At 38.8% G+C, this 13857-nt stretch overlaps 1 protein-coding gene across 1 annotated transcript in view; it reads right to left on the reverse strand.

The window, feature by feature from the left end:
- BBS9 (Bardet-Biedl syndrome 9) overlaps positions 1 to 13857 on the reverse strand; it is a 343165-nt gene that overhangs the window by 304998 nt on the left and 24310 nt on the right. Inside the window, exons 6-7 of the mRNA XM_080338643.1 lie at positions 3063 to 3237; positions 440 to 524 (exon numbers count right to left, since the gene is read on the reverse strand). Coding sequence (XP_080194769.1) covers positions 440 to 524; positions 3063 to 3237 — 260 coding nt within the window. The remainder of the gene's footprint in view (positions 1 to 439; positions 525 to 3062; positions 3238 to 13857) is intronic.

Genomic DNA, 13857 nt, shown 5'->3' on the forward strand with positions numbered 1-13857 from the left:
TGGAAATATTTTTCACTGCTGAGTTTTCTCAAAACAGCAAGGATTCCCCAGGTAGCATGAGGTTAATTTTGTAAGTCCAACACAAAGTCACAAATGGACTGAAATTAAAAACATGAGCAATATTTGAGGTGTACCTATTAATCTGTTTTACCACAGTTTAGATTTTATTACAAGACTGCCTTAGAAATAGGTATTTCCAGTATATGATTCTCTTCCCCCCCACTCCCTTAGAACAACAGTGAGTTTGAAGGTCCAACCATAAACAACTGAAGCCCAAGGAAAACTTAATAGAAAACTACTGGAGTCTTTCCATTGCCTTTAATGGCAATTGGATCAGGTCCTTTGTCAGCAGACAAAGTTTCCATTCGTTACTTAGCATTGGTCTTCGTAACATGTATGCAGTGCACCATACAGGTTATGTAAAATAAACAGGTTTTACCGCAAGTCTTTTTCCAGAACTAAGTTTTTGCTGTTCTGTTTCTTGTCTTTCATCAGCATCTGTCGCAAATGCCAACACTTGGTACCTGTTATAGGAGGTTTTAAAAAGTAAAAAAGTAATATATATCTTTGTAGTTAATATTCTTACATTAAGTAAAAAATGAAATATAATTATCGTATTATGAGTATACATACAAAGAACAGCCTAAAAGGATTGTTAGAAAGCCTACTGCAAGACAACTATCACCAGCAAAGTTGAAATAATAAATATCACTGTAGGATAACAACTAAGTGTAAAGATGGGAATTAAAATAAACATTTCTATTCAGATGTTAAAATAAATTCAACAGCTAAATATATTAGAGGACAGAAATCTAGACCCCAAAGAAGATAGAAGCAAGAAACCAATATATTTTCAAATGGTGAAATTAGGATTATAATAAAACAAACATTTCTGTTCTTATTAAAATTTAAGAAAACCTCCTAAACTACCCTGTAATACAATCTGCTATATCTAATAGTTATACTCTCAAGCATATCCATTAAGTAGATTAAGTGGTTCCAATCCAAGAGATAACAGTAAACTGGCACCAGCAGGTGGCACATCTGCTTCAAATTTATTTGGAAAACAAGAAAAACATGGGAGGATTCTGGGTTTCTTTGTACATCTGTTACTATTATTTTGTAACTGCTAACCAACCATACTAGGAAAAATTGGCAATCAAGACATTAGAACAAGAGATGTGGCCAGCAGGACTAGGGAAGCGACCGTTTCCCTGTACTCGGCACTGGTGAGGCCACAACTCGAATCCTGTGTTCAGTTTTGGGCCCCTCACTACAAGAAATTCATTGAGGTGATGGAGAGAGCTCAAAGGAAGCAACGAAGCTGGTGAGGGGTCTGGAGCACAAGTCTGATGAGGAGCAGCTGAGGGAACTGGGGCTGTTCATCCTGGAGAAAAGGAGGCTGAGGGGAGATGATATTGGTGTCTACAACTACCTGAAAGGAGGTTGTAGCATGGAGGGTGTTGGTCTCTTCTCCCAAGTAGCAAGCAATAGGACAAGAGCAAATGGCCTCAAGTTGCATCAGGGGAGGTTTAGATTGGATATTGGGAAAAATTTATTCATAGAAAGAGTCAGGCACTGGAACGGTCTGCTCTGTGAAGCAGTTGAGTCGCCATCCCCAGAAATGTTTAAAAGTGTGTAGATGAGGTGCTTTGGGACATGGTTTAGTGCTAGAGTCAGGTTAATGGTTGGACTCTGTGATCTTGAGGGTGTCTTCCAATCAAAATGATTCTATGATTCCATGGTCAGTCTTGGTTATCCATGAAGATTCACCAGCTCTCCTGGGCCCTTCTGCCCTGAAGGGCAGTCTCTCACAGGATCCTGCCTGTCAGTTCCTTGGACAAGCCCAAGTCTGTTCTCTTGAAATCTACTGTCTTTAGCCCACTGCTTCCACTGCTTATCTTCCTCCCTTCTCTCAGTATCTTAATCTATATCACCTCTTGGTCACTGCAGCCAGTGTCTGTAACACCTAATGGCAGATGCTGACCATTGCTTCTCCAAACATTTCTTCTTTCTGAGTCATGGATTCAGCAACACATCTTCCATAGCCAGGCTGTCTAGCACCTGTATCAAAAGGTTTTCCCTAATGCACCTCAGAAACTTTCCATCTTGCTGAGGTCCATTATGTTGCCCTCCCAGCAGACATTAGTCTCCCCTGAGAACAAGGGCCTGCACTTGGGAAACTTCTTGTTGAAAAAAAGGCTTCAGAGCAGATATCCACCACAATATCTCCTTCCTCAGGCATCCATCTGATTTTAAACAGATGGATGCTTGAAAAACTCTCAACATGGTGGTTCCATAAGAGAGCCCCATGTACTCAAGGTGCTCCTCCATGGTGAACACAAATCCCCCCCCTTGCCTGTCTTTTCTTCTTGAAGAGCCCCCACCCATTCCACTTTTAAGGTGTTATGAAAGCATCATCCCCCCTTTGTGCACTTGACCCTTATCCCCTATACCATCACTTACATGACGGATTTAGCACCTGTCCCTCAGTCAAGGAGGTTAACAAGCCTCCTCTGCCACTTTGTCAGGTGGATTCCATCTCTCCTCACCCAGCCCCCATTCCTCTGAGAGGATCCTATGATCACAAAAGCCAAAGCCCTGTTTCAAATATCTTCTGAAAACTGAACAGATTCATCAGACTAGTAACTATTTGCATCAAAGTTAAAATCCAGTTGAAACAACTGGAAGGAACATTTGGCTAAAGCAGTAGAGGGCAGGCAACATAAAGCACAGATTAGACTGAACTGAAGCAGGGAAAAACCTGGCATTTGCAGGACAACATGATATGCCTTGATAAGCTTAATACATTTATACAAATAAAATGGGACCATAAAGTCCTCAGGTCACACAGTATGCTTTCTTCTATGACTGTACAGACACAGTAATCACTCAACAACATACAACGTTTTATTTTTCTTCTGTCCTGTAACCAACTGTCACCTGCTTTGGGATGCAGTATTAGTAAAGGCAATAAAAATCAGACATACATACTTCTAATTTGTTTACATACTAGATTATAGTATCAAAATATGCTATAATTACTGAACATGAACACATACTTGTAACTCTCAACCTGTTGACAAGAAGACACTGTAATGAAAGAATCTGTCCGAGAGCTGTAAGTCAAGGGACCCGGCAGAAGAAAACCAGGTAAAAAACGGCCAAAAGCGTAGCTTTCCTGTTCAAACAACATGAGCATCCCATCCATGGACTGTATGCATATCAAATCTCGACCTAAGGAAAGCAAAAGAAAGAAATACAAAGGAAACAAAGCAATGCTATTTATTTAGTTTTACTCCTAAAATTGTTAATAAATTAAAATTGTACTCATAAGTAATCCTAACAAAAATAAGATTAATTTTAATTTACATAGCTGTTTACTATGAGAAGAACACTAAATATTCCAACCTCAATAAAAGCTCACTTACTAAAATGAACAAACTAGAGTTTTTGGGACAATAACATTCAGAATATATTAACAGCAAAAAAATAGCTAGATATTTCATTTCAAACCAGAATTCCTAAAAATATAACTATTAAAATTCAGTTTAAATAAATGTTTCAATACTCCCCAAATCTCAAATTATTCTGGTTCTTAAATGCCTCTATACCTTACAAGCAGTCATAACAACTGTGATTTATAATAACCTATTATACTCTTTCAAGTCTGCTTAAACAACACAGCAGAAACTCCTGCAAATATGCATTGTTGTGGAAATAATATAATACAATGGTAATGTTTGCATTCACATTTTCTGCCTTCAAGGAAAGAAAAAACAAAACAGGCCCACTTAGCGTTACCAAGAAGACGAAATAAAAAACAAATAAAAAAATTCAGCTTAGAGTAAATTACTTCAAGCCTCCATTACTTAGGAGCCTCAATACATGACTCGTCCTGCCTCAAGTGCACCAATCTAAATCCAAGTCTCATTTGGAAGACTTCTGAGATCAGAAGCTGCTTACAGAGTTTGCATTTCACATGCAAAGGTAACAATTCAAATAAACAATATTTTGCATGCATTCAAAGAGAGGATGATAGAAGTATCTCTCCTGCATTCCGAGATAAGCTCCATCTTTCAAACACAACATGAAATACTTGTAATTCAAAATGTCTATTTACTTCCAGTACAATACTCCATTGTGTCTCAGGAATTATTCTATACACATAGTTGACCCAAACACATTGTCTATTGACTACACTTCATCCTCAGTCCTTTAAGAACGTTTTTCTACCATAGGAGGATGAAGAAAAACAAAAATAGACTAAAACTTCATTCTTACACTTAGAAAAGGTAATGAAGGTCAAAGAGATATTCAGTATCTGAAATAGCAACAAACGTAAAGTACAGTGCAAAACATTGTTCATGTCCACTGTGATTCTTCATAGAAGCTTTACTTAAAAATAAACAAGTTCTTCCATTCTTCTTTCCAGATTTTCCATATAATTCACTGCATGTTCTATAAACCCCATTGCAAGTACCAACCATTTGATATGAAGGACATTTGAAAGTGCAAAGCTGAATTTTTCAGTCTCTAGTGAAACAGCTAAAATATTTCAATCGTTCACACCAACGATTATACAGATAGAACTGCAAAACAATTTCTACAGTGTAATTTCAGGAACACTGATGGCATTTCAAGCACATAATCACACCACCTGTTTCTTTCCATATGTTCTACATAGACCTTTTCTGAGAACCTTAAAGGTCATTCCTATTTAGTGGAGTTTTGTGGTTTTGTCTGTTTGAGAACTCCTGAAGTGCATACATTTTGAGGAATAACATTAACTGACAATAACAAACACTTAAATTTTGCTTTAACAAGGTAGTAATAGCATTTCCAATTGACAAATTAATAAATATAGAAACTAATTTTATTCAACATTAGATAAATCCATTGTTCTTTATTAAACTTGAGAGAAGTACTCCATTAATGAAGAATCCTTGGTGGTTTCAAAAAGAAACTTGCCTGAGAAACAATGAAAACTCATCTTCCTGAGCTGAAAATTGTCAGAATCTGTACTAATAAACTAATATGTTTTACAAAAGCAACTCAATGTGGAAATCATTAAAGCACTGTTTCAAAGTAGTCAGACTGAGATTTTGCCTGATACTGAAGTCCAACCAATATATCTTTGCATTTTTTCTACTACTGCAAGTGAGAAAATTTAAATATATCATCTTTATAGCAGCTCATTAAACCACTGACTGCTTGTCACTAGTAACTTCAATTTGATGATTTAAGTCTCAAAAGTTTAATCTATAACATTCTGAAGTTTGTACCACAACACTAGAAACTTGAAACATTTTAAATGTTTCCTCTTCTATGTGCAGATTAAAGTCATATATCCTTCTAGGAAATGTAAACTCTTTAACTCTGTTAACAGCAAAAGTCAACCAAGAAATGTTTCCTGTGACTAAATGCAATCATTTCTGAGAGAATTATGGGTTTGACACAGGTCTCCAAAAGCATTTTTTAAACAGACCAATTGGCTTAGAGCTATGATTTTCCTAGGATTTTTGATGCAGACTTCTTAAATTATAAAGCGGGGTGTAGGGCTTCTGTTTATTGTTTATAAAATTAGAAATATATTCTACAGTATACAAACATATTAGATATGCATATAAAAACACACATCCTTAAGGTGCATAACTAGTATACTTCCCCTGAAATTATTTGTATAAAGCATCTTTATTAAGCCTTTAATAATCATTTACCCTCTTTAAATATTCTCCATAGGACAAATTCCAGAATTGTTGGATTTATTCATAAATTGTAGCTGACATTCTGCTCCTGAAATATGTGGTACTCAAGAGGTTACAGCGACTACTGATCATAGACAGAATGAATATTTGGTTTGCTGCTTCTACTGAGCCTCTGAAGTACTAGCCAAGAACACTGCAATGACTTTACTAACATCCAATTCAAAAATTAATCAGACTGACCTATAAATGAGTACAGTATGTGTTTTGATTAAAAAATAAAGATGCATACGCGAATTTGAAAGTTATTCAATATTAAGGTTCCTACAATTCTGAATGTCCTGCTTTTCATCATTAATAGTTGACACTAACAACTATTATTAGTGAAAATTAAAAAGAAAAATAAAGTATTCATTAAAAAATTGTAGCAACCATATAAATTCAAAGAGTATCACTTAAAAGCATGCTAAGGTTGTGAGTAGACAAATAAGTAAAACCAATCTAATTTTTTGCTACTGCTGGCAGAAGTAGTTCTGCTCACCTCCTTTACTCTGGGCCTCCAGCTACCCTTACTCAGGTCACATAGTTCCTTTCTCATTTTCAAGCCAGATCTGGTACTTATCTGATGGCTGATAAACTGATAGTTGGACACCATCCCAAATTTATTAACTTTTTAAAACAGTTTCAAACCAGTAAATCATCACCTCACATAACTCCAGACAAGCCTAGCAATGGCCAGGGATTACCTGGAAAGTATAAAGTGTGACATGGCTCTGGGGTGATGGTTAAGGGCATGATGGCCCAGGTGGTTTTCCTCCTTGATCCTGCTGAGGAAGGGGAAGAGCATGAGGAAGACTAGATGTACCCTATGGGTCAACAATAGGTTGCACAGCAAGTATCCACAGCAGACCTTTGTTTTATGACCATCCTCTTTGAGGATTGACAGCCATTTGGAAGAGACAGGATCCTCTGACTAAATCCAGAAAAAGTATCTTTGCCAACAGGCTTGCCAACTCAGTAAGACCAACTTTAAACTAGGAATGACAGAGGAGGCAGCGATTTTACAACAATTCAATGAGGGAGTGGTAGACAAAGTAAGCAAGCAAAAGGCTCCAGGATGACGTGAACCAAAGGAACATGGCAATCAACTAAACAGGGCTGAAATGGAATTACCTCAAGCATAGGAATCCAAGTAAGGAAGTGCCCACAGAACAGCAGTCTTACTGAGATAGCTCTCATGGCTTTTTGAATGCCCCTCTGAAATGTCTTCACAGTAATGTATTACCACATAGTAGGGGAAAAACAGGAGGAACTGGAAGTCTGTGCAAAGTTATAGGGCTATGACCTCATTGGGATCACAGAGATATAGTGGGCTAACTCACATGACCAGAGTGCTAAGATGGATGCATCCAGGCCCTTTAGGAAGGACATGCCATGATGATGATGGGGAGTTGCCCTTTTTAGAAAAGATCACTCAAAATGCACAGAGGCAGGTGAAGAAGCAGTCAGGAGCTGCCTCATGAGGATCAGGATTATTGGGCAGACCAATATGACAATAGGCCACATGATCAGGAAGACATCAATGAGGCACTCTTCAGACAACTGGCAGAAGCCTCGTATTTGGTGGCTCTGGTTCTCATGGGGGACTTGAACTAGCCACATATCTGTAAGAAGGACAACAGCAGGGCACAAGAAATCTAGGAGGTTTCTGTAACACGTTGACAAAAACTTCCCAGCTCAGGTGACTGATGAGCCAAACAGGAGAGGTGCTCTGCTAGATGTGATACTTACCAGCAAGAAAGGATGTGAAGGTTAGGGTACAGCCTTGGCTACAGTGACTATGAGAGGGTGAGGAGGATGATCAAGATAAGTTCAGGAATATAAGAGGAATGAGCAGGGCATAACACGGGATCACATCCCTAGACTTCGGGAGAGCAGACTTCAGCATTCTCAGGGATCTGCCTATGAGTTTCTAATACAATATGGCCCTGGAGAGAAAAGGGATCCAATAAAGCTGGTTGAATATTCAAGGATTACCTCCAAGTTCAAGAACAGCCTATCCCAAGATGCAGGGAGTCAAGCAAAGGCAGGCAGCAAGACATCTACAAGGATAAACAAGGAGCTCCTGACTACACTGACATAAAAAGAAAGTGTAAAAGAAGTAGAAGCAGGGGCAGGTCACCTAGGAGGAATATACAGATACTGTATAACCATTCAGGGATGGTCTTAGGAAAGCAATAGCCCAGCTGAATTGAATCTGGCAAGGGAAATAAAGGGCAACAGAAAAGTATTCCACAAAGTATTGTATTCCAAATGAAGTAAATACAAAAAAGTATTCCAAATGAAGACTAGGAAAAATGTGAGACTGCTGGTCAATGGAGCAAGGGCCATAGGCGCCATACCCTCAGTCAGAGATGTTCTGGTTAGGGAATATTTAAACAAAATAAACTTAAGTTCATAGGGCTTGATGTGATGCACCAACAAGTGCTGAGGTAGCTGGCTGACGTCACTGCAATGCCACTCAATTATCTTTGAATGGCCATCGCAATCAGAAGACGTCCCTAAAGACTGGAAGAAAGCAAATGTCACTATCTTCAAGAAGGACAAGTAGGATGATCCAGGGAATAGGCAAGTCAACCTCAGCTGAGACCCTGGGAAGGTAATGGAACAACTAATGCTTGTAAAAACTATTTCCAGACACCTAAAGGACAGAAAGTTAATCGGGAGTAGTAAACATGGATCTACAAAGGTGAAATCACACTTAACCAACCTAATTTCCTTCTACAAAGAGGTGACTAGCTTTACTAGCTTTGTGGATGACAGATCAGTGGATGCCATTTATCTTGATTTTAGATGTTGTCTCCCACAGCATCCCCATATATACACTGATGAAGTCCAGGCTACATAAATGGACAATGAGGCTGACTGAAGACTGGTTAAACTGCCAAGGTCAGAAGGTGTTCTGCCATTCAGAGCAACCTCAGCAGGCTGGAGAAGTAGGCAGACAGTCATGAAGATCAAAATGAAATGCAAAGTCCTGGCCCAGGAAGGAATAACTCCAGGCATCAGTACACAGTGGAGGCCAACCAGCTGGAAGACAGCTCTGCAGAGAAAGACGTGGATTCTCTTGGATGAATTATACCATGAGCCAGCAAAGGTGTCCAACAGTGTCCCAGACTGCATTAGGAAGAGTGTTACTAGGAAGCCAAAGGAAGCAATCCTTCCACTCCACTCAGTATTGGTGAAGCCAACTGGGTCCAGTTCTGGGCTTCCCAGCACAAAAAATACTAGGGACATACTGCAGCAAGTCCAGCAAAGGGCCACAAAGATTATTAAGGAATTGGCACATCTTTCAGAAGAGGAGAAGCTAGAGAGCTGGGGCCGTTCAGCTTTGAGAAGAGATGGCTCAAGGGGAATCTCACGAATGTGCATAAGCACCTAACGGGAAAGAAAGAAAAAGAGGGTGAAAGACTCTTCTCTGTGGCTCCCAGTTACAGGACAAGAGTCAACAGGAACAAACTGTACCACATGAAATTCTATCTGAACTTTTTTTTTTTTTTTTTTAAACTGTGAAGGTCAACAAACACTGTCTTCTTCCATGGACATATTGAAAATACAACTGAACACAACCCTGAGCAACTTCTAGCTGAACCTGCTTGGGAAGTGGGATTGGACTAGGAGACATCAAGAGAAGAATCATTAAAATAAGTCATTCAAAAAAGGCATTCTAACTTTCATCTCTCATCTACTCCAAGGCACTATGGTAGATACCTCTTCCTCTAGGTTGTGAAATTTCACAGGATTTAGTCCTATCACATACTCCTAATCAGCAAACAGTGGCAATCATTAAAGAAACTTGAGATGTTTTGCACTGGTATTAAGGATACCCAGCTTCCACTTCCCAACAGTTGCTGACATTTTATCACACTGTTGATACAGTCTAGAAAAAGTATGAGTTAGCCAGCTGTATAAAATTATGAGTAATCAGTAAAAGTACTGTGAGAAACTTGTACAAACACTGGTAACTAGTAAAAGGTGCAAGCCCACTGGTTGCCACCACAGTTGCTTAGGTACAGTTATTTTAAAGTATAGTTATTGGCTACTAGAAATAACTAGTGGCATTTTTATTTGGCTTGCAAGAAAATAGTGCTTCATAATTCATGTGTCCATGTGACCATGGTTATTCTACATCTGTTACCTCAAAATCACATATGTTCACATTCAGCATTCAAAGGCATACTGAAAACCCTCTCAACATTTTACATTAGTTAACTGTTCAGTTCTACTTCTATTTTTCACCTTTATCAAGAATACAACCATGTATGTCTGGGTACAGAAAATCTTTAATTCTCTTTCCACAGTGTCCTATGAATTTTCCTATCATCAGCAGTGTGCTACAGAAGAAACCTGCAGCTGGCTGCCCTATTTTTCTTAATTTTCAATGTCCAGCTTCAATAGAACTCCTCAGTATCTGAAACCTGAAGACAAAAAGATCACAGGCATCTTGGAAAAGTTTTTTTAAAGGCACAATAGTAGAACACATTTGTCTTTTGCCATGTTGTTATTCTACTGTTTTGAAAACTTCTAAATATGGCTTGATATATCATAAGATTAAAAGTAAAAGACATTTAATTGTAAAGTGAATGCCCTTGCTAACACAGAAATCTTACATATTTTGTAACAGAATTAAATGTCAGGTCCTTCTGGTTATACTGATGGTAATGAGAAAGCTACCTTTTAGACACCTTCAGGGTTTAAGGTTGTCTAAAACATACAATTTAATTGTTACTTCTATTCTTCTGATGACATTTAAAGATAAACAGCAGATATAATCAAAATGCCGTGGTAATCTAGCATACATACTACAATTCAACTGACAGAAAAAAATTAAGAGCAGCAGAAGTGTTGAGGTGTTACTGCTTAAGAAACAAGTAGTAAAAGTTTCTGCTCTCGTGTGAATATCAATTTTATTCTTACCAATTTCATTACATCATGAAAATGATTAACAGAAGAACTACAGCACTTTCTTCAATATATATGAAGCTAACTGTCATATGAGACATGGAACCATTCATCTTTAACATGCATAATCCCCAATCACACACAAATATAACTGTTAAAATATCTCCTGTTTTAACAGTAGTGATATGATTGAATATGATATGACATAATATGACAAGTTCTTTAGAGCACTCCAATGATTTCCAAGCATACTGCAGTACTGAATGATACTATCTGAAGAAACAAACACAAGGCACCTAAGACTGAATCAGTAATGGTTCTTTATGCCTTTAAGAGCACAGCATCACTTCTTAATGCCTTTAAGAGCACAGCATCACTTCTTAATACATCTACCACTTCATATTTGTGTTGTTCGTACTCACTAATTTTCAAATTTGTATTTTAACTAGCTTGTACTAGTGGATCAAACTCCAATTATCCAAACTATTACATGTAAAGCATCATTAAAGAAAATTAAAATGTGTATGAAGTCTTATTTCCCAGCTTTTTATAGGTCAACTTATTTCCTTTGGCCATTTGTTTTTAATGTGTAGCTAGTGAATGGAGTTTTTATGTTTCACTTTAAGAAATGCAGTCTTCCAAAAACTCAGCCAGAAATGTCCATTTCAAAAAAGCTTATTGCAGCCAGTTGGCTTTGCCAGTGACATATTTATAAAGTGAAAATATAACCCATAGTGTTTTCTGCAGATCAGATGGAATCACTTAGTGTACTCTGCATAGTTTCAGCAGCTTGTGTCTCAAGAGGAATGTCGCTCAGCCAAAAAGTGTTACTTTTAAGCACAAGTCCAGCTACTGTTGTTTTGTAGTTTTGTTATTCTAGCATGAGATGAATACATTTGTCACACTTTTAAACCACAACACATTTTTAGAGCTAATGCAAAGCCAAAATGAGAGGCAGGTGGTAGATCTTTGAAATAAGCTTCTAATTAAATCTATTTTGGAGCTCAAGATTTTTGCATGTTAATGATTTCCTCCACTCCAAGCCTCCCTTCTGGCATCAAATCATTTTCATAAAAAGCACATTATGTAATCAAGAGGCCTGAGCACCATGTGCAATCGGGCAGTGAAAACTACAGTATCAAATGGGATAAATTAGAAATCAGAAAAAGCTTCATGAAGTTACAGATTTTAGGAGATGTCAGCAGAGATAACTTTACTGCCTTTAATGGTAATCAAAAGCTTCAGTCAGAAGCCTCCTGTGGAAGGAAGCGTCAATGAAATAAAATGAAAAGATAAATCAGCATTTGCGTGACACCCAGCAACCTAAGAGCCATTCAATGATAGATGGGAAATGTCTTCCTAATAACGATAAAAGTTAAATCCACAGCACACTGACCAGTGAAGCAATGCACACAAACTGTATTCCCACACACTGCAACAGGAATTACTGTCCTGACTTGGAACAAGCAAATATGTCTTCCTTTTCCTTCATCATTGAAATTTGTCCCCAAAAATTTCTCCCAGCACAGAGAAAGAAGTCTCCTCTGGTTCAAACCCATTTTGGAGAATTCAACTTGCCGCTCTGTGTAGCTCCTGAATCAAAACAGATCTGTGTCAACTGTGAGAAAAGCACTTCAGGAATCACTTCTGACTAACGGAAAAGCCATTTGAAAATATGTCAGGCAGTTCTTAAAACAACGTATGCCTAGCAAAAGGCAAGTCTTAGGTTACTTCCCTAAGCCCAAGCAGGAAGCACATGTCAGTGTACATTCAGAATGAACTCTAAATTGACGAGCTTGGTGGTCTGGTGGCTGCTCATTGCATTACTACAGAAGGGATCAAAGTTCAGGACTTCAGCTGCAGCCATTCATTCTAGGCCAGAGGATGTGACAGCACCGCCAAGGCAGTGCAATACCCTGAACACACGTAAAGAGGAAAAGGAAAAATGCTCTGCATCGCTCAATGCTAATGCATGTACCCACCCCAAACGATGCACAAAGTGTACGTGTGTTCCAGCTGAGACTGATGAAATTCTTTACTGCTGGAATTCAAAAATCACTCCAACAGGAAGGAAATACAGAAGTAGATAAGAGTTTAAGAGAAATCAAGGAAAGTGTTTAAGGAAAGCACCAAATCCTTAAGCTACTGATGTTAGCTTTAATATTAAAGTATCACAGTAAAACATGTTCAAAAGCTCCAGCACAAGATATGCTCCCTCTGCAACAGCCCACTCTCCGAGAAGCCTCCATGGTCAATACACAGTAAAGCATGCAGCCAGAGCTGCCATGAGAAAAAGAATCTTTTTGCTTCTCACAGGCATCATACTGTGTTCTCTCTACCTAACCTCTTGCAGATTTCTGCCTATCATAAAATATAAGGAGGATTTTAGATGGAAAGGTAATCTTGAAATTAATTATTACAGTATATCCAAAGGTTAATCAGTCCTCATACACACAATCAAACATTTAGAGACCTGTGGTATCACAGAATCACAGAATGCTAGGGATGGTGAAAGGGACCTCCGAAAGATCATCTAGTCCGATCCCCCTGCTGGAGCAGGAACACCTAGATGAGGTTACACAGGAATGTGTCCAGCTGAGTTTTGAATGTCTCCAGAGTAGGAGACTCCACAACCTCCCTGGACAGCCTGTTCCAGTGTTCTGCTATCCTCACTGGGAAGAAGTTTCTTCTCATATTTAAGTGGAACCTCTTGTGTTCCAGTTTGTACTCATTACCCCTTGTCCTATATCATTGGTTGTCAGCAAGAAGAGCCTGGCTCCATCCTCATGACACTCACCCTTCACATATTTATTGCATTAATGAGGTCAGCCCTAAGTCTCCTCCAAGGTAAAGAGACCCATCTCCCTCAACCTTTCCTCATAAGGGAGATGCTCCACTCCCTTAATCATCTTTGTTGCCCTGCGCTGGACTCTCTCCAGCAGTTCCCTGTCCTTCTGGAACTGAGGGGCCCAGAACTGGACACAATATTCCAGATGTGGTCTCACCAGGGCAGAGTAGAGGGGGAAGAGTACTATTCCATATATTCATCAACGACCTGGATGAGGGAATAGAGTGCACTATCAGCAAGTTTGCTGATGACACCAAGATGGGAGGAGTGGCTGACACGCCAGAAGGCTGTGCTGCCACCCAGCGAGACCTGGACAGGCTGGAGAGTTGGGCAAGGAAAAAT

The sequence above is a fragment of the Nesoenas mayeri genome (assembly GCF_963082525.1).
Source record: "Nesoenas mayeri genome assembly, chromosome: 2".
NCBI classification, from domain to species: domain Eukaryota; kingdom Metazoa; phylum Chordata; class Aves; order Columbiformes; family Columbidae; genus Nesoenas; species Nesoenas mayeri.